Source organism: Camarhynchus parvulus, chromosome 1, assembly GCF_901933205.1.
Source record: "Camarhynchus parvulus chromosome 1, STF_HiC, whole genome shotgun sequence".
Classification (NCBI taxonomy): Eukaryota; Metazoa; Chordata; class Aves; order Passeriformes; family Thraupidae; genus Camarhynchus; species Camarhynchus parvulus.
This window is the reverse complement of record NC_044571.1, coordinates 91,238,094-91,259,066: the sequence shown is the minus strand read 5'-3', so window position 1 is coordinate 91,259,066 and position 20,973 is coordinate 91,238,094. Positions and strand designations below refer to the sequence as shown.

Genomic DNA, 20,973 nt, shown 5'->3' with positions numbered 1-20,973 from the left:
AACATAAAGGTGAATTATTTATAGCTCAGTGGGCCCATGACACCTCAGGCCATCAAGAAAGCGACGCAACTATAGATGGATTAGAGAGTGATTGAGGGGTAGATTTGACCATGGACACCGTCACCCAGGTTATCCATGAATGTGCAGCATGCTGCAATTAAGCATGTCAAGTACTTAAACACTCTCTAGTATGAAGGACAGGGGCTGAAATATAAATACAAGGAGGCCTGGCAGAGTGAATGAATCACACTCCCAAAAATCCTCCATGGTCTGTCTGGAGGGCTGGAAACATATTCTGAGCCCCATACCACCCCCCAGAAAACCATCCTGGGCCTTGAAAAGCAAGTTTTGTGGGGACCTGGTAGGCCATAAACAACTGTGTTACACAATGGGACTCTTCCAAAACAACCTGGTAGACAACTGGGCCAAAAACATAGCATTGAGTGGATATTACACACCCTATTGCACACCAGCCTCCAGGAAAAATTCAGCAGTGCAATAAACTATTAAAGACTGCACTGAGAGCAATGGGTGGTGGAATCTTCAAACATTTAGCAAAAGCCACCTGGTTAGTCAGCACTAGGGAGTCTGTTGGTCAGGCTGGCACTGCTCAATCAAAACTTTTACATACTGGAAAATGGGGTAAATTTCCAGTAGTGCATATAAAAAATATGCTGGGGGGAAAAGTCTGGGTTATTCCTGCCTGAGGCAAATGCAAAAGCAATCCATGGGATTGCTTTTGTTCAAGGATTTGGGTGTCCTTGATGGGTAATTCAGAAGGATGGGGAAGTCTGGTGTGTGCCTCAGGAGGATTTGATTATGGGTGGGAATTACAATTTATTAAACTGTTTGATGTAATTGCTATGTAAGACTGTGTGCTATCACATATATGGTAGTGATACGCTCATCAGTGCATTGGGCACTTTACAGCACCTGTCTCCACCAACTCTGGATTTAGGGATCTGAACACAACTCCCTTTTGACTGCCACGTAATTAGAGAAGGAACTTTGATAAATATGGATAAGTGCAATGATGATGTAATCAGAACTGGCTCCACCATGCAACAGTCCAACAACACACACTGTCTTCTCTGCCCTGGAAGACTGTAATGGCAAATGGAGCTCAAGGTCATGGGCAAAATGAACTCAATTGACATTTTATAGAGACAGACTTAGGGAATGGTATCTGTGTGTACACAGGAAGAGTGATGGGATATTTGAAAGCATGGGAGCTGGCAATGATGTAAATGATGTAGAATAAAGGGTGGGTACTGGGCTGGTTTCAAATGGGAACATGGACCTTCTCCACCTTGGCTGAGGGTGGCAATGGCAGAAGGGTTTTTCAGCTGCTGATGTTCAGCCATGGGATAAATAGATGTGCTGGCTGTAATGAAGCAGTTAATTACGATGTTATGACTTTGTTTTAAATGGCATCTCATGATGCAAAACATGGCAACACTTTGAGTCCTGTGTCCAGTTCTGGGCCCCCCACTACAAGAAAGGCATTGAGATGCTGGAGCGAGTCCAGAGAAGGGCAGTGGAGCTGGTGAAGGGTCTGGAGCACAAGTCCTCTGAGGATCAGCTGAGGGAGCTGGGGTTTAGCCTGGGGAAGAGAAAGCTTGGGGGGACCTTACATCACTCTCTTGGTCTCTTCTCCCAGGCAACAAGCAACAGGATAAAAGGACACAGTCTTAAACTGTGCCAGAGGAGGTTTGGATTGGACTTTAGGAGGAATTTCTTCAACTAAAAGGATGATTAGACATTGGAATGGGCTGTCCTGGAGGTGTCCTTTAAGGAAAAGACTGGACGCGGCTCGCAGTGCCATGGCCTGGTTGTCCAGGTGGTGATCAGCCATAGGTTGGTCTCCACGATCTCAGAGGTCTTTTCCGACCTGATTGATTACGTGGTTCGGTGTGGATCTGTGGAGCCCCAGCAGCGAGGCCCGGCCGGCGGCAGCACCTGAGCCCTGACCGCCACCCCCAAGATGGCGGCGCGGCGCGGCCGCGGCTCCGCCCTCCCCGCGGCTCCTGCCCTCCCTGGGCCGGCCGCTGCCGCCGCGGGCCGCCGCCGCTGTCGCCGCGTGATGAGAGCATCAGCCCTCACTGCCACGTCTCCCGGGTAGCCGGCGCTGTGCAGGGCCGCGCCGGGGCGCCGAGGCCGGATCCGCTCGCCTGCCTCCTCTTCTCCTCCTATCCCTTCCCCTGCTCCTGCCCCGCCGCGGGGCAGCGGCGAGGTGGGTCTGCCCGGCGGGAGGAGGGACGCTCCGCGGGGCTCCCGCCGCCGCCGCCGCAGCCTCGTTCCCCCGGGCGGGCCGGGGGTTGCCGGGGCCGGGTCTCGCCGCCGGGCCGCTGCCGCCGGAGGGGACCCCGCTGCCGGCTGATGTCCGAGCCGCGCCGCCGCCCGCGCTTGGATGTGTGAGTATGGCTCGGGAGAGGCACGGCCACCCAGGCGGGCGGCGGGCTGCGACCGCCGGAGCCCCCCTCCGAAACCTGGGGTGTGTGTCTGTCTGTGTGGGAGTGAGTGGTGGGGAGGTTCCGCCGGGTTTGTTCCGTCCTGCTGGTAAGTTACGGCATCTGGTGCCGGGCTTCTCCTTCGAGACATTTCCTGCTGTGTTTGGGTTAAAGCAGGAGGTCCACGCACGCTGCTGGGAGCCGGGTGCTCTGTGGGAGGAGGGTTGAGGATTAAACACGAGGAAGTTGGGCTGAGGTCAGGGCAGTGTGCGCTGTGGGCTTTTAAACCGCTGCCCCTACGTAACCTGTCCTGCAAGGGCACTGTCCTGTGGAAGATGAGCTGAGGAAATCTTCTGTAAATCCAGGTAAATCCAACCCGCCATAAGGTACCATTTCCAGAATGGATGTGGGTGCACATTTCTGTCGCTGTTCTTTTTTGTACCGCAGTGAAAACAGTGTATCAATCATTCTCTCTTATACAGGGCAGCAGTTGGGCGCAAGATTTTCCCTGTTACGTGAGGCAGCTCCTTCCCTACTCAGCAACATTTTAACATGTGAACGTACAGCAGAAACAGAGGCAGCTTTGTTTGCAATCTCTGATTGCTCTCATGCATGCTTTCCATTGTGAGTAAGGGGCCCCTCGTGTCCCTGTCGTCTGTTATGACTGTAAGTGGAGAAATGAGATGTCTCTGTTACAAAGGGGTGAGTTACAAAATTTTTGGAGACAAGGCCTCCCTTCTGTAGCCCTCCCTTCTGTCTGTTAACTCACTGTAACCAGAAGAGATTTCTGGGAGAGGGATACACTAGTATAGAGGTGGGACTGGAATGGCTCAGCTCCAATTTTACAGGATGCTGAAGGCAGAGAACATCAGCCCTTTTTAACCCACAGTCTGCTCCATGGCTCACTTCCTGGCATTCCTGCTGTTGGACTGTTTCTGACGCTCATTCCTCCTTCCAGCTGCAGCTCTTGGAGTGCAGACTCCTTCAGCCAAGGTGCTTGGATGATACTCTGCTGGTAAAATCTGGGCTCACTGGTGTGTAGCCAGGCAATACTGACCCCTCTGGGGTTTGGGCTGAAACTTCATGTGCTCCTTTTTGTCCCTTATCTGACTGAAAGTTCTTCAGGTGTAGATGCAGCTACTCCTTGTTCATGTTCTTGAGCTTCTTTGCCTGGGGTTTTGCTGTACAAACCAGCACGGCAGGTGGTAATGTTTTCCAGGTTTGATTTATTTGGAACAACAAGAAGCTCAAGTGATATCAGTGACACAGTGACCCATGCTCAGCGTGTACTCCTGATCTCAAGACCATAGAACACCTGCGTGCCTCCTGTACAGCTCATTCCTGGCTGTCTCTTTGCAGCATTTGAGACCTGACTTTTAGAAGCTCTGGGTGTCCATGTTCCTACTAATAGAGATGTCTATACTTCCTCACCCAGAGCATTCAAAATCATTATTAATTTTGAAAATGCAGGGCTTTTCTTTCTTACTTTTATATTTAGTCTTTCTGATCGTAAAATGGGGATAAAACATTTTGCTTCCTACTTCGCAGTGCATGTTTCTATTCTGCTTGTAAGATGAGGAATTCTTATTAAAAATTTTTGCATTATACAGATAAGCACCTTGCTGAATTACTTGTTTTTTCAGAGACACTAATGGCATTTACCACAGTAGATTCAGTGGAAGCTAAGGAAGTAAAGCAATTCTCATCTTACTGGCCTGCCTGTATTAGCAACATTTGTGCTGATGTAACATTGTCAATGTAGGTATACAGTTATTAGTACTCAAAAGCAGACAGGCATAATCACTTTTTTGTCTATTCTTCAGACATTCCTCTTTGTTTTGAAATTTTAGATTAAAAAATTAACTTCTGTATGCGGTGTTTAAACGGGAAGCCCCACACCTTTCTACTGGTTTTGAAACTGAATAGCTCTGAACAAAAATCTTTCTCTGAAAGTATATATAATGCAGATTGACTCAAACCTGGTTTTCATAAAACTTAACACTTTCTTTCTTTCTATAGGCACAAAATCTGGATGTTTGAGAATACAGCCAAGAGCAAATGTGCTAGAAATGTTTGTTAAGGTGGCTTCCAGTTTCCATGAGCATTCAGGTCAGAAACCAATTGGGCTGCTCAGTACTCCTCAGTAGAGGTACAGTTGCTAAAGATTTATGTGGTGGAAAGCAACAAGATAGTAGCAATTCTGAGACCATCCTGCTCCTTAGTCTTAGTGTTTTCCCTGTGCCACAGAATAATGAAATCCTGGAAGAAGTTTTCTTCTGGCAGTTAAAATTGGAACTTTAGTCCATTTGTTTCTAACCCTACCACAGTTAAGTAAGTGGCATAGCTGTTAGCAGGTGGATTTTTAATATCAGAGGTAAATCTGTAGTAGCTCTGTGATTTGGGAAAATAGCTCATTAGCTTTCACAAACTGCCTTGGAAGATTACATGCCGTTTTTTGGGGGCTGTTGTCATTGGCGAGTTATTTCCAACCTTTTCTTGATTTTTTTGGGTATTGCAAGGAAAAATGAGACTTCTGGTAAGAAGTGGGTATTATGCAACCTGGTCAGGAGAGCTGTCCTGGAGACAGGGTGCAGTGGCATCCTTTGGGAGGTTTGGAATTGTTGGTTTAAAGCAAAATTATCAGTAGACATCTGCTGCCCAGAAATACATATAAGGGAGCATGGATGCAGATTTAGATAGCTGGATTAGTCTCAGTATAATTAATTATACAAGGGATTAATGTATCCTATTGCATTTTCTTCATCTGCTGGATTAGTTGCTCTGTAAACAGTCATACTAAGTTCTGAGTCCTGCCTACCAAAGTCATGGAGGTTGAATTGAAGACTTACTGTTTTGTGGGGAATATTTATGTCACCTGAACCCGTTGTTTAAGGGGCAAGTAGAGGAGAATCGATGCATTCTCATATGTGGTTTATATTTTAATGCGAATTTATGATTTATACAAATTACAATTTGTTTAAAATTCCCTTCAATATTGTTGCTTTTCTGCAGCATCAGGGATGTGCAAAGCATTGTCTCACTGATGCTTTCTGCTGTGAATCCCAGTGTGATGACTTGGTGTAAGGCTCAAGGAAGTGGTTTTTAACTTGTGTTCTTCTTCATGCGTTCAAGCTCATTGCTACAGATGGCAGATGCCTGCCTTATTTTTAGCTATTTGAGGACAAAATAGAAAAATCCTAGTGACTCCCCATGATTTGTCATCATGGCTGATCTCCATTAAATTAAACATAGGGATTGGCAGAGGAACAAAACCAGCAGGAAAGCTGCTTCTGTTTGTTTTAAAAAAAGCTTGTCTAAAGTGCTAAAATAATACTGTAAAAACTATCCACTACTACATACAGAGACCCTTGGGAGGAGAAGTACTTGCTGAACAGTTTATCCTGTTTTGGATAAGGAAACTGAGGTCTGTATTGGTGAAACAAGTTCCCTGGAAGTCAGTTGAAGAGGAAAGATTAGAAAGCAAAAGATATACTGGCCTGTGCTCAGGCCATTAGATGTGGGTTTGTGTTCAAGGCTGGGAGGAGAATGCCTATTTTGGTGGCTTGCTTGATGGAAGATTTTAAGATGGGCTCTTAAAGCATGAGCATCTTCTATTTTTTTTTCTTCTTTTTCCATGTCAGTAGTGATCTGTTTTGTTGTGCATTTGCCTTGATACCTTAGAAAAAGAAATTCAGTGGCCATACCTAAAATTCCCTGACTTTCCCAGTTACTGCACATAGCATGGTATAATGGAGAGTGATCTGTAGCTGTGTTTTAGCAGAGCTGTGGCTGTGCGTAATGTTTACTGAAGAGCTCTGGTGCAAGATGTACTTTAGGAGTGAGTGCGTGTTGATAAATTGTATTATTGGCCAGCTTTGATAGCTTTGCCTGTGTTGTGTCTGCTGAAACACTGCCCTTGTGTTTCACTTCCCAACCAGTGTCCCCTTCTAAACAGAACTTCAGTTTCTATCAGTAATGTGGAGTTGGAGTTAAAACTTCAGTGTTGTTACATACTCAGAGAGCTGTCTGGCTCAGTAATTCCTTCCAGCTCTTTAGTTTGGGCCTTTCACTCTGGATGAGGCTGAGCTTGATGTCCCTTTCCCCAGAAAATTCAGAAGCATGGGAACTCTAGGACCAAAATAGACTGTGACCCAACTGGTCAGGCCTGCATTTCTCTCTGCTGCTGGAAAAGCTCAGCTTTGCAATTCTGTCTTGTTCTCACACAAGAACAAGCCAATGCTTTCTTTATTCCTGGATCCACTATTTGGCTGGGAGTGTTGCTGTATACATCAGAAGAAGCCAAAGAAAATGTTAATGTCTTGCTGCTAGCTGTGTAATACTTGTTGGCTTGGTGAGGAATGTTATTGGCCACTTGGAGCTGCTGAGCCTTGAGGGTCTTGCATTGTGGCTTTGGGGTTTTTTTGTTTTTTTTTTTTTACTTCCTTTTGGAATATAAATTCTCTTGTCTTCATTCATAAAATTACTACAGTCATTCATTGAAGTTTTCCTAAGCTGTTTGTTTTGACCTGCTGCAGCAGTTAGTTGCACAAGGTAATTATATGGCAATATAAGGTAATACTGTTTTATTACACCAGGAATTGTGGCTTTGTTCTTGTACTCTCCAGAGGTTTGTTTAGAGCGCTTAGTGTGTGTCTCAACTTTCCTCTGATTCACAAAAACCTGAACTTGCCTATATTCTGAAGAGGATACTATTGCCTGCATACCTCTGGAGACTTCTTCCTTGCACCCCCTAAAGTAAGGTCTTTGAGGGGATTTTTAGGGAATTTAAAGGATTTCTCTGTTTTTAAAAATGGCTTTTACAGTATCTTAGAAAATTTTGTTTATCTGGAGTATTAAGAACTTAAATCAATGTCTTACACTTTAACATGTTTGCAAAATGAGCTGACTGAGCTTACTGCACTTTAACTTTGAGAGGCTTTTCCTGAAAAACTTTTCTTTACCATTCCCATTTTTGTCTGTGGGTATTTGAAATACTGTGGCAGCTGCAAATGGCAGGCACTGCCTTCCCCTTGTCTTAAGCTAAAACTTCTATTTTTCCTACTTACCTTTCTGCTTAGCTCTAGTCTTCCTTGCTGAAAACACTAGAAATAAGTCATACAGTACATATCCTGTTTGTTAATGCTTGCCATACTCTTGCTACTTCAACCCTTTGGTTTTGGCATCTGTGTAGAGGACTGGTAGATGGAGCCTCTTCAGCCAGAGTTGTGCTGTATCAGAAAAGCCTACAGTGACATGGTCTTGATGGGTTGGTTTTGTTTTTACAGAGGAGGTTATTAGTCACCGAGCAAAAATTAGTCTTGCTGATGCACCACCTGACAGTGGTGATTCCCCACCCAGCTCTCCTGTTTGATGGTGCTTGGGCTGCACTTCAGGGGGTTTCTGTCTCCCTCTGTGCCAAATCCCCATCTTAATCCATCGCTCTGTATGGCATGAGGACTTGGAAAATGTGCTGACTTGGAGACCTCCCTCCTAACCGGTTTAGCCTCCCAGCTCTGGGCCAGGTGGCGGGTGTGTGCCTTTGGATCCAGCCGGAGTTGAAAGGTTGTGTTGACTTAGCACTGGGGCAGCTCTGTGCAAGCCAAATATTTAGCTTTCCATCTGATAACCTGTCGGTTGTTTCCTCCCTTGCAACAACCAAATGCTTATTTTATTCCCAGACCAGTTGGGGCTTTCACAGAAATTGTGTGTCTTTGTGGCTTCTGTTGTGGCACATGTGAGGGTGCTGACAAGGTGGCCTTGTGACCAAGGCTTGGGTGCAGCTATCTCTGTTTCTTGGCTCTCTGGTGATTTTTTTTTTCTTTTTGGTGTTATATTGGGTGAGTCAATTATTAGCTTTGTATCTGTTTTTCCAGCTGTCAGAATGGGGGTATGGTTTTGTTTTGGTTGCTTTTTATTTTAATTTAAATAAATACATAAGAAGTTCACACTTAAAGGAAGTAAAAATAACCTATAGTAACTAGGACTCTCAAAGTTCAAAGGAAAACTTGTGTGATAATTTGCAAAGATATTAGGATTGCTGGACAACTGCAAGTTTAGGGTTAGGCTGACCAGCTGCAGTGAGTTGAGCTGAGGACAGTAGCAACCAAGAGAGCATTTTTGGTTTCAGAAACTGATTGTGCTTTGTGGCAGTGCTCTGCAGCCGTGTCGTGGGGGTGGCTGGCTGCATTTCCCTGCCAGGAAGCTCTGCACACGTGGCAGGTGTGTTTCCATAAAGCACGGGCACCCTGAATGGAAAGTCTTGCCAGGAGTGTCTGTGTTGCTGTGGAGGCAGAGAGAGTCCCTCACCACAGAGGCCATGTGTTGCTTCACCCCCAGCTGTCACATGTTTCCTCAGCAGGAAGAAGGTTGCTTTAATTGAGATGGTGAGTTGCAGTGAGAGACCTGTGGTCTTCTTGAGCCACATTGCACCAAGTGAGGATGGCCACGTTTCCCTTTCTGCTCTTGCAAGTAACTGGTGGTAGGACTTGTGGAGCCAAGGAGAGCCACCTGAATGTCTTCCAGACTCTGGGAGTTCTCATGTCTCAGTGCAGCGAGCTTCCCAACAGGACTGGAGAGGCTCAGAGTTTTCTCCAATTAAAAAATGTTAACACCATCAAAATAACTGACTGAGCTTTGTAGTGTTTCCAGCAAAGAGATGGGGAACAGGCACACTTTCCATTCTGATGAGTCACTGACTCTCCTGATTGCCTCTTGAAAGAGCTGTTTGGGCAGCTGCTGATGCAGAAACAAGATTCTGAGTGATGGGCCTTGGTGAGCAGGACAGGGCTGCACACTGTTTCACCTCTGAATTGGTGAGTAATTCATCTGCCTAGCTTTTTATCAGTCAAGTCTTGCACACAGCTGTGGTTCTTGCCTGCCTTGATCCTGCCACGATCCTGCCTCGTCAGGATAGCTGGGGAGCTGATGGGCAGGAAGGGTATTGTGGCACAGAAAAATAAAAAAATTACCAAGCGCTTTCTGTGGTCCTAAAAGCAGGAACTGGAAATCAGAGCATCTGATGCCTTCTGTTTCTGGATTTTCTTGTAACTGTGTCACAAATTAAAGTTTTGTCTCTGTCCTGAAGCATGGTCTGCCCTAGGACCCAAGAGCTGTCCATACCCACATCCATTCCCCGTGTATGGGCAGGACCACTGTCTGCTCTCCTGTAGCTGCTCTCCAGATTCTGCCTGTGTGTTTTTATGATGCCCACATCTGCCTCAGAGAGGAGATCTTGGAGGCTAGGTAATACTAGTTCTGAGGATTTGAGGATGAAGGGACTACAAGCATGTCGCTTATTTTTTGAGAGAAATTGTAGGTGAATAGGAAAGAACAGTGTGGAATCACATTAATGGACTGAAGAGTCTTGTCAGGAAAAGCTTTTATCTTTCATTACTCACTTTTTCTGCATGACTTTATAAAATATGTGGACTCTTCATTAATACTTAATATGACTTGGAATATAATATGTTGGAGTAAGGGGTTTATGGCCACCTGTTTTTCTCGTTTTCAAAGTAGAATCATGCCTTTGTGTATTAATTGAAAGCTATAAAAATGCTTTTCCCCATGTCTTTCTCCTCAAAAAGGAGGGCTGTTGATTGGTTCGAGGCCAAAAAAAAGCAGACTTCGAGACAATCTGATGTGTAATCTCACTGCTTTGTTTAGCTTTATCTGTGGAGCTTCAGCTTTGTGTGGCTAGTTTTACAAAATAAAAGCAAACAAAAAAAGGGATGGTTCTTAGGCAGATTTTGCTCCAACAAATGCCTACCTAATTTGATCTGACTCCAGTATTTAAAGTTATTTAAAGCTTGGCTTGAGGAACTGCCCAGTCTATATGTTTATGAATCACTGTGAAAGGGCTTATTCAAGTGCATTTAAAATATGTGCACTGACGTTAAGGATGGCTCCTTTCCATGGGCAGTTGTTTTTACTGGTAGAAACCTGCATTTTACTGGTTTGTAAAGTCAGGGGCTGGAATTGTGATTACTCTGTGTCCAAGTGTCTGTATTGGCGAGCGTGTGAGGCATACTAATGGGGTGATACTAATGAGATCTGTTAAATTATTTACATGAATTATTGAATGTGCTATAAAATACCTTCCACTGTTAATAGCACTAATTAGACCACCAACATATTGCATCCATTATCATAAATATCCTGTAGGTCAAATCAGACCAATTGTTTCAGCTACCACAGGGCCTGTGGTAGCTAAATTTGGTTTAAAATGGCTTTCAAGTTTGTTCTTTTTGGGGGTTTTTCCTCATTTTTTTCCCTTCACTTTAGCTGTTTATCAAAAGTGTCTGAATGCCCTAAGTGAATTCTGCGTTGTTTGTTGCTGCCCCTGCTCATCTTACACATGCAGGAGAATTTTCTTGTTTATGTTTAATTCCTGAAATATAAATATTTCCAAATAAAACTCTAGAACATCCTAGGGAAAATTGTCTGAAAATTCTTGCTTGACAAGAAAGGTAAGGAAGGCTTCAGTCTCTGTTGTGTGGTATTGGAGATATGAGAGTATTAAGTCTGTCAAAAACACACTATTTACCTCAAAACCAAAATTCTCCAATGTTTGCTTGCCTTTCATGCATTTTCATATATCCTTTTTATTTTTTTTTCTCTCTCCCTCCGGGATCTCTGGTTTTGGTGTGGTTTTTTTGGGTTTGGTTTGGTGTGATTTTTCCAACTGACTTTTGTGGGTATGCAGAAAGCATTCATCCTTTGAAACATCTTGATTTTTGTTGAAAGTTTGAGAATTGGTATCCTGGTTTCAATAATGACAATTTTTATCGGAGTAGAGATGAAGGATGGGAAATTTTAATACAAAGGGCAATTCTTTGAGGGAATTTTTTAGAGAAGTACTCCTGCAGACTGTGTTCATGGTGACAGTCCTGTGACTCACTGACAAAACTTCTGGCATTTCTGCCAGCTGTGATTTCTCCGGATTTTAAAGGAGGTGATGACTGAATTATAAATAGACCATAGGTTCCATCTGTACATTTCAAAGCTACATCTAGAGTTTCCCAGAAGGTGGATGTGCTTTTTTGGCCCCTGGGTTGGTTCTGGCTTCGATATTTTTCCCAAAGGGTGGCCGATTTCGACTCCGGGCACACAGACACACTGAAGTCCTTGTAGTGAGATGCTCACTTGGTGTCTTGTTCCTGTACAGCACGTGTGCACTCCAGTTCAGTCCTTCACTCCCTTATGTCTGCTGTGTTTCCATTGGAAACTTTCCTGACTGCCAAAATCCTTGCAGTGTCACCTGGGAGACCAGTGAAATAGAAGAAAAATTGTATGGGAAGTGATAAGCTCTATGCCAGAAATGACACTATTGTTTCTGATGTTCTGAGTTGCCCAGCCTCTCTCATACTAGTTTATTTTAAGAAATCAATAGATTTCAGTGTGTCATTAAAAATAAATAGGTACGTAAATATGTACAAGTTTACTTCTGATTTATTTTTCTTTTCAGGGCTAGGTTATGTGAGTGCCCATATGTGCATTTGAAGTACATGCATACATGTGTGTTTTGCTGCACTTTTCTGCTCACTAAACCCACTTTAAAATGGATGTATTACCTTGGTGTCATTTGGGCATTAGCACAGAAGAGAGCTGCACCATGCAGTTTCCTTCAAGGACACCAGTCTGTCTGTTCAGAGCTCTGCCAGAGGGTGTCCAAATTGCCTACCAGCATCAGAGCCTGGCAAGTAACGTGCTGAGTGCCTAAAAAGAGCTGTGAAGCTCTAGCAGCTCAACCAGAACATGGAGAAGGCTCTTCCTGGGTTTGCTTTTGAAATAAAGCACACATTTGTGTCATCTCCAGCTCTGGAGATGCTCGGTGGTGCTTTCCAGCCAGCAATAAGTGCTGTCAGTCACTGATGGCTAATGTAAGCAGCCCCTTTTTAGAGACACAGTGTCAGTGGTGCTCATTCTGGGTGTGCAAGCAGACACTGACCTGCTGCCATTGAAGTGGCACAGTGTTTTAGAGTGCTGATGGCTGTCCCACAGGGCTCTGAGTGCATGAGAGTGACTTCCTTCTGCATGAATTTGCTTGGCTGGAGCGTGAACTGGGTGAGTGTGAGCAGCAGTTTAAGCTTAAGTGATGTTTCTGCCTCCTTTGCAGATTTGGGAAGGCTTTTGGATCGTTGTCTGGGTGTCAGGGCACAGCCTGCTGGAGGCACTGGAAGTGGACTGGTTCCTGGTCATGCCCGGTGGAAGGAGGGGACCCAGCCGGCAGCAGCTAAGCCGTTCCGCTTTGCCTTCTCTCCAGACTCTGGTTGGCGGGAGCTGTGGAAACGGTACTGGTTTGAGAAACAGGTGAGGACAGAGGCAGAGCTGTTGAGACATCTGTGGCTGGGACAGCACTGAAAGCAAGGAGCCTTGATCCACTGGAACCCTGTGTGGGAGCATGGCTTTGTGGTGAAAATGAGGGATTGGGAGAGGGGAACCTTGAGCCCTGCACTGTGGCATTATGAGATGGCTCACTCATCCAAAAGGGAACAAGTCCTGTGTGACAAACCTCTTCCAGCTTCTCTTCTCAGCTCTGCTGTGGTACATGCTTCTGTCTGCAGCCCCTCTTTTGACTTCATGCATTAAAAGCAGCCCCATGGGAGGGGATTGTGGCAATGGTCTCAGCCCTCCTTCACCACTCACTGTGGTCGCAACAGCCACAGTAGAAATCACACAGGGGTGGAAATCTCACAATGCTTCATTTGTCTTTCTTGCAGCAGTTTCCAGAGCAGTGAGTCCTAGCAAATGATGAGTCCTTGTCTCACTCACTTGCCTTCACTGCCCTGGGGAATTAATGTGACACGTCAGAGTACAGCTGTGACTCCTCCTCCTACATAATAGAAACACAAGGCAGGAGGATGCCCATATTCTGTTTTAGACATGCAGGTTGATGAAGCTAATTCTCATAGTTGGTAAAGATGACCTGCATTTTCTGGGGAAGCTGGGGGCTGAAACAGGAACAGACATGCAGTGACATTGAGATTACCACATTTGGTATAAAAACTGAAACGGCCCAGCATTACTTCTTTCCATAAAAAGTTGGCAGACCAGAGAAGCTATTTGCTGCATGCTGGGGCCCTAGTATAGGTTCATTCTTACAGAGTAGGGAAATCCAAGCCATTTAGCTTTGGCCTTTACAGACTTCTCTGTCAGGGACAGAGGGACAGATAGCACAGTTTGAGGTTCTTTGGAAGCAAGTGATGTTGAGACTGTGGAGTCAGGGCTCCAGGGTCCTGGGAGAGCGTTGTTTATCTGGTTTCAGTCAGACATAGCATAGTTCCTCTACCAGTTCAGTATGCCAGAACTTTTAGTTGTCCTATCCTCCTCTGAAAGCTAGAAAAGAAGGAAGTGTGAGAACACTTGAGAGGTTAGCCTTTAGGAAGTGGCTGAACTACTCCATTCCATTTTTAGTTACTCATCTTTTAAAAAGAGTAACTATGAACAGAAAGACAGTGGGCACTTTGCTGTGCTGGAGGATGCTGGGTGCTAGTGTAATGTCCTGGTGATGGGTGGAAAGAGCCAATATTAACTGTTGGGTGTAGCAGAGTCCTTAATGATTTTAGCTCTGTACATCTGCTCCTCAGTCTGCAAGTTTACTGAAATGTTGCTGGGCATGTCACAGCACTTCTGACAGATCAAGCTGTCATCCAGAGAAAATTCTGGATAAGGGTTTTGTCTGAGCTAAGATGATGGAGGTCACCACCAGCCTCATGTCTCATGTCAGAAATAGGAATGCAAAACTGCTGTCACCTCTCCCCTGGTAATGCCCAGTCTCATATTTACAACCTCAAGCACTCTATCCTGGAAAATGTCAGAGATGATGGAGAATTTACCAAGTAAGTGATGTCCATCTGCTTCAGGAATGGTAGTGCCATCAGCCTGTCGGCGCCTCCGATCACAGCACTGATTACTCCAGAGCCTGTGCGTCACTGCCGGATCCCTGACCTGCCATTGGATGGGAGCCTTCTCTTTGAATTCCTGTTCTTCATCTACCTTCTGGTAGCCCTCTTCATTCAGTACATCAACATCTACAAGACTGTCTGGTGGTACCCATACAATCACCCTGCTTCCTGCACCTCACTGGTGAGTTCCCCAGCAAGTGCCATCACTCAGGCTTTTTCATTACACTGCTCCTTTCATGCTTCTTCAATCCAGGAATCACCAAGCATTTGACATTAAGGGAGTGAATGAGAGTTCACATGCACCCCTATCAGTCAGGGCCATGCCATCCCCCATTTTGTGGGGGAGAAGATCACGGCAGGAGAGAGAGAGAAGTCAGCAGGACTCCTTCGGGGGAAAACTTCTTGCACATGTTTGTGTGGTCTAGCTAGTCCCTAGGGTTTGACACAGAGTTGAGACTCCAGGAGCTGTCTCCTGCTGTGAGTGCCCCTTGCCAGTGAAAACAACAGAGCCTGAGAGAAGGAAGATGTGCAGATTTTTGTTGGGATCTCAGAGCAGGTGAGCAGCACAGTTGGGGAGGGGGTCAGATCATCAGCTTATGTAAAGCTCTCGACCTCCTCGGTTTCAGTGTTCTTGCTGTCCCAATAAGCTGCCTGTGAGCCAGCAGGCCTCAAGTGAGCAAAGCCGGCCTGTGCAGCTGGAACCGTGTCCTAAAGGCTGCTTGGAAGCACGAGGTGGTCCCTCAGTTACCTGTACCGACAGGTGGTGCTGGTGTTCCAGTCACCAGCCTGCTGCTCAGCACTGCCGTGCTGGACACAGCTGACTTAGAAGTAAAAGCATTCTGTCTGGGGCTCCCTACCCACCAGGATTTAACGGTTGTTTATTTATTCCCATCACAACTCAAGCATTCTTTTTTACCTAAAATGTCCCTGAAGTACCCAAAGCAGCAGTATTCAGAGTCTACTAACTCTTCTGGCCAGAATATATTGGATGGCTTCACTGAAAAGCTGTAAGAGCTGCGTCTAACTTGATGCAGCTAGAGAACTTCTTCATAGCCAGTGAAGATGAGGTTTCTCAGGTCAGCTTGGTTTCATCAGGAAACACTGGTTGCTACAGACCATTTTTGAGACCAAGAGGGAAAGTGAGCTCGTGTGCTCACTCTGGACTCCAGTTTGGCTGCCCTTTGTCTGATTGTTCAGGGGCTTTTCTGTGGAGAATGTGCAACCTGTTCTCCATGGTAGGATTCTGGTTCTAGATGTCCCTTTGACCCCAAAAATACCTGCCTGAAGGGTGGGTTTGTTTTGTTTTCTGTGGAAACTTCTCCATGGGAAGGAATCTCCCTGTGGAGGAGATCTTGCTTCTGGAGACGTTCCTGTGTTACTAATGTTTATTGATTTCCCTTCATCCCTAATAGAGAGATTTGAGGAATGCTTATGTGAGGTGCTAATGTACTCTCCACCAGCCAGCTTTCTAGTCCCACCCCATCTGGGTGGTTTCAGAGTCCCTTTTCCTGGTGAAGATCTTTTTTCTTTCCTCCTTCAGAATTTTCACCTCATTGACTACCACCTGGCGGCGTTCATCACAGTGATGCTGGCACGGAGGCTGGTGTGGGCCATTATCTCTGAGGTAACATTCCCACTGTTCCCTCTCCTGCCTGTAGAACTTGCTGCAGAACATGGTCATCATGGCCTAGGAAAATTCTGCAGGTTGGAAGGTTTCTTCCCTCAGAAGAGTCTGGGTGTGAAGGACTAAGATTTTGAGGATGCTCTTCTGCCTTGGAGTTTTCTCCTTGAGACCAGTCATGTCCTGTAGTATTGGGTAGCTCTGTTGGCTCTGCATCTAGGAGGAGATTAAATGGTCCCACTTGCTTATTTATCTCTGCAGGTACAATACTGTACCCCACTATGTCGTGCTAGAGAAGTGCCTGAGAGAATTGCAAGTCAAGTAGCAAAAAGGCAAATAAGGAGGCTGGCCAAGACAAGAAGAATGAACAGGAGCTCAGAGGGGGAAGAGTCAGGCGGAGAATGTCTGACTACACTGAAGTGACATAGGAATACTGGTAGAACTGCTTTTCCAGTCCTGGTTACTCAGTAACTCAGACTCTGGTCATGTCACCACACATTTTGAGACCTTCTCTGTGTTTGTGGGAGCAGAACCAGGCCAAATAAAGTCTCTGTAAAAGGTCATTTTCAGGAAAATAGAAGTTTTGTCCACTGAAATAGCTAATACAGCTCTAGGCTAAGCAACTAAGCGGTGTTTAAAAATAGGTAAATTAAATAAAGGAACAGTTATGTCCTGTTGAACAGATAAGTGAAGAAGGTGGGAACTCTGAAGGGCTCTTTTCAACTGATGCCTTCCATTTTCATTTAAGTTCACATCCTCCGTAAGACTTGCCATAGACTGAAATTTCTGCATTGAAATCTTCCATGCAGGTTCTTGTGCATCCCATGTATTGGCTCTAACCCTTAAGAATCTTTTCATAGTTCAGTTTCCTTCTCTCCTCTGGAGATTGGATCAGGCTTTCTTGCTGTGGAGCCTCCTCACTACACTGCAGCCTGCGCATCCAATAGAGCTAAATTATGGAAATCTGGGTTTGGGATTGACAAGGTGCACATCTTCTCTTCCCTCAGCTGCAAACTTTCACAATGCTGAGACCTGATCCTTCTAAAGAAAAGAGAGAGAGGAAATGGGTTTCAGGCCCTCCTGGGCTATCATTGGAGCAATAAGGGACTTCAGCAAAAATATTTTTCTGCTTTGCAGCTCTGAATTTTTTTCAAAGGCCCTATTTCAGTCACGCCTCACAACTTGTGATTATTTGACTCTTTGGATCCTGTCAATCATTAATAAAATTAAAGGCATTTATGTTTGTAAGAGAATTAGTTTCCTGCTTCTGTGAGGAAGAGGGAACCTATCCCTCTTCTAGTACCTCCTGGCACCCCTCTCCCTGCTCCTCCTCCACAGGCATCCCTTGTGCTCATCTTCTAGCACTGGTTGTTTCAGAACTGCTGAGCGTTTCCTCTCCATTTGCAGGCCTCTCAGGTGGGTGCCACATCACTGATGTGCTACATGGTGCGCCTGGTGCTGCTCACCCTCTGTGGATGGGTGCTCTGCTGGACTCTGGTCAACCTCTTCCGCAGCCATTCTGTTCTCAACCTTCTCTTCCTGGGCTACCCGTGAGTGACACCACTTTGAACCTTCTGGATAGGGGGGCACAGCTGCTTGGGGGTGCCATGAGCCACCGTGGGAAGCAGTAATGTCTCCTCAATTTAGGATTAAAAGGGAAGCAGGAGTGGCTGGGGGAAGGTGTAGGAGGTGGAGTTGATTAAGTGAATTGCCTCAGCTGTTATTTGTGTGAGGGGCCTTTACTGTCACTTGAAAACTGAGTCTTTGGGATTGTTTGTTCTACAGATGGGATTTAAAAAAGCTTCTCTGCACAGCTGTTGAAGCTGCAGCCTCTGGCATTTTAGTGGGGAGAAGAGTTGGCTGTTAGCTTCTGGAGTGGGGGTTCCTATGTGCTGTCACTCTTGTCAGGGCCTGTACCTGTTGAGGAGGTGTCCCCTGTTGGGATGGCTGTTATTTCAGCCATTTTTTTCTTTCCTTCACGGCAGGTTTGGTGTCTACGTCCCTCTGTGCTGCTTCCACCAGGACAGCAGAGCACAGCCTCTACCTGCAGACTGTGGTTACTTGGTACAGGACCAGGTGGCAGATGATGGGGCTTCAGCTGTCAGCAGCCTGGTCAAAGACTTCTTCTCGCTCCTGTGGGAATCCCTGAGAGAACAGTTCAATAATCCTACGTCCATCCCCACCCACAGCTGCCCCCTTTCCCCAGATCTCATCCGCAATGAGGTGGAGTGCCTAAAAGCAGACTTCAACCGCAGGATCAAGGAAGTTCTCTTCAACTCTCTCTTCAGTGCCTACTACGTGGCATTCCTGCCACTGTGCTTTGTGAAGGTAGCTGTTGTCTGGCTCTCTCTGTGCCCCTGCCCACTGTCTCCTTCTGAATGTTGTGTGAACTGCTGCCGGGCCAGATTCCTGGTTAATTCCCCTTTTCTCTGTCTCCCCTTCGGCAGCCCGGATAGCGGAGCATGGCTGCATCCGGAGTGCACTAGTACTGCTCCTGGTTGGCAGATAGGTATTGCCATAAATGTGATGCACCTCTAGTCCCATCACCCCACTTACTAACTCCCCTTCTCCCACCCCCTGTCCTAGGCAGATGGATAGCTGTGTTTTTCCTAGAAAAGAGAATCTGTTGTTACCCGTCTCAGATCCAACATCATCGTGGCTTTTGAGTGCTTGGATCAGAGGCTTTGGTGGTCAGCCTGTTAGAGCCAACTAGGATGCTTGGCAAACTAAATCCAAGAACCTCTTGTCAGTGTGGGGGTTATATTTTTTCATCTGTCATTTCTCTAACTTGAATACGCTCCAGTTCGTGCAGAGAAATGGGCAGGGCTCCACAGTCCATGTAGCAGTCTTGGTGCAATTGGTGCTCCTGGAGCAGTTCTGTGGCAAGCAAGATGCCTTGTTACCTGCTGCTGGAGGAGGAGATGCACCAGCTGCAGCATCATCCCCTGCCCTTTCTCCTGCAGCTCAAGGAGAAGGGAGCCTTGAGCACCTCCTAAGCCGTAACCCTCCGAAATCACCGGTCCAAAAGCGCATGCCTGTAATGTGTGGTGTGGGTCTGCTGGATGCACATGCAGTATGTCCCTTGTCATTCCCCCTCCTGCTTTGTGACAGTGGTGCCAAGTTCTTGTCTGGTCTCTTTGCAGAGCACCCAGTACTATGACATGCGCTGGTCCTGCGAGCACCTCATCATGGTGTGGATCAATGCCTTTGTCATGCTCACCACGCAGCTGCTGCCCCCCAAGTACTGTGACCTGCTCCACAGGTCTGCCGCCCACCTCGGCAAGTGGCAGAAACTAGAACACGGCTCCTACAGCAATGCTCCACAGCACATGTGAGTGTGGGGATGGCAGGGCTTGGCATGCCTAGCAAGGGGCTGAGATCTTCTAGTGGATGAGCAAATACCAGCAGTGTTTATCTACCGAGGATGTGTCTCCACTCCTCATGCAACAATACTGGCCTCGTTCACTGAAAACAGAAATGGCTGCTCTAGAGAGCTGTCTGAGCTCCTCCAGTCACTGCTGGTTCCTTCACAGAAAGGAATGCTGAGATTCTTGGCCACTGGAGAGCATCTTGAGCAGAGGCAGGGTGTGCCTCCCTCCACTGCAGTGGACAAGGTTGTAGCACTGGGAGCCATTTGTTCCTATTACTTAAGAGTCCATTGAATGGGCTTGTGATCAACCCTCTGTGCTTTTCCAGTGGGAGCTAAGACATGTCCTTGTGGCAGAGGCTTTGGTATTTTTCAAGATGCAGTCCATTCCTGTGAACCCTCGTTCAGGGGGTTGGGAGCACAGATGTTCACAGTCTGGTATTTTTTCCCCACAGCTGGTCAGAAAACACAATATGGCCACAGGGAGTTCTGGTGCGACGGAGCCGGTGCCTGTATAAAGCAGTTGGGCCTTACAACGTAGCAGTGCCTTCAGACGTGTCCCATGCCCGCTTTTATGCAAGTATCTCTTCTCTTGCTTGGTGCCTTATGACTGTGGGAGGGAGGAGAGGCTCAAACCCAGCTGCAGCAGAAGACAGTTCAATGTTTCGTGACAGGCTGGTGCTGTTGAGCAAAATACATGTTGGCAGCAGTGGGGCTTTCCCATTCTGTCTAACAGTGACCTCTGGGCAAGATGGGAGCCACAGCTGCCTTGTCAGTGCTTCCTCATCGAGGTGACACAGCTCTCCCATCAGGCAGTGGCATTCCCCTGAGAGGGTTCTAGTTAACACCTTCCAGGGAAATGGAAAGTGTGTCAGCAGGCCAATAGGTTTATTTCACCCACTTCCCTTTCTCAAGCAAAATGCCATGTCTACATGCCTTGTTTCTTACTGTTTACCCTAAGTAGCAGTTAGTGGTGGCTGGAGCACAAGCACTGCTTCTGCCCTGCAGTGGTCCCTGACAGCATTATGTCCATATTCCTCCTCACTTCAACCCAGCAACAAATGACAGAAATCTCTCCTTCTTTACTCTTTCCCTGCAGTTCCTCTTTCACCGTCCCTTACGGCTGCTCAACCTGCTGATTCTCATCGAAGGCAGCGTGGTCTGCTACCAGCTTTACTCCCTGCTGCGCTCAGAGAAGTGGAACCACACGCTCTCCATGGCCCTCATCCTTTTCTGCAATTATTATGTCTTATTTAAGCTCCTCCGGGACCGGATAGTATTAGGCAGGGCATACTCATACCCACTTAACAACTATGGACTCAAGGCACACTAGGCCGGTCAGACGTGTACCCCTTCTCTTCCTCATCCCACAGGGCAGGAGGGAACCTCAGAAAAAAAAAATATTTTCGTACAGTTCTATTTTTTTCTTGCGACGTTTATAAATATTTAAAATATTTTATATTTTGTATACTATTGTTTTTGTGGGGTGGGAAGGGAACCAGTGGCAATTAAATGTCGCTTTATAAACAAGGTGTTATTTTTATATATATATATATATTAAAAAAAATTCCATGTGTATATACAGTATATCTATACCCATACATATATCTATGTGAAGCAACAGGATTGTGT

The 20,973-nt window shown here is 46.2% G+C and overlaps 1 protein-coding gene across 1 annotated transcript; it reads left to right on the top strand.

Moving 5' to 3' along the window:
- The first annotated feature begins 2,071 nt into the window (after positions 1–2,071).
- Positions 2,072–20,925, top strand: TMEM39A (transmembrane protein 39A). Its single transcript, XM_030969914.1, has 9 exons — positions 2,072–2,414; positions 12,565–12,758; positions 14,312–14,534; positions 15,894–15,977; positions 17,382–17,524; positions 17,960–18,302; positions 19,118–19,305; positions 19,797–19,917; positions 20,441–20,925. The coding sequence occupies exons 2-9, from the start codon at positions 12,646–12,648 to the stop codon at positions 20,672–20,674; spliced, it is 1,449 nt and encodes a 482-aa protein (XP_030825774.1). The 5' UTR covers positions 2,072–2,414; positions 12,565–12,645; the 3' UTR covers positions 20,675–20,925.
- The last annotated feature ends 48 nt before the right edge of the window (positions 20,926–20,973 follow it).

What these genes read in the sequence shown, in the direction of transcription:
- TMEM39A (XM_030969914.1), top strand. Translation starts at nt 12,646, where the DNA reads ATGCCCGGTGGAAGGAGGGGACCCAGCCGGCAGCAGCTAAGCCGTTCC. An exon ending in AGCAATGCTCCACAGCACAT is followed by an intron (nt 19,306 to 19,796) that starts GTGAGTGTGGGG and finishes TTTTCCCCACAG; the next exon opens with CTGGTCAGAAAACACAATAT. An exon ending in TGTCCCATGCCCGCTTTTAT is followed by an intron (nt 19,918 to 20,440) that starts GCAAGTATCTCT and finishes CTTTCCCTGCAG; the next exon opens with TTCCTCTTTCACCGTCCCTT.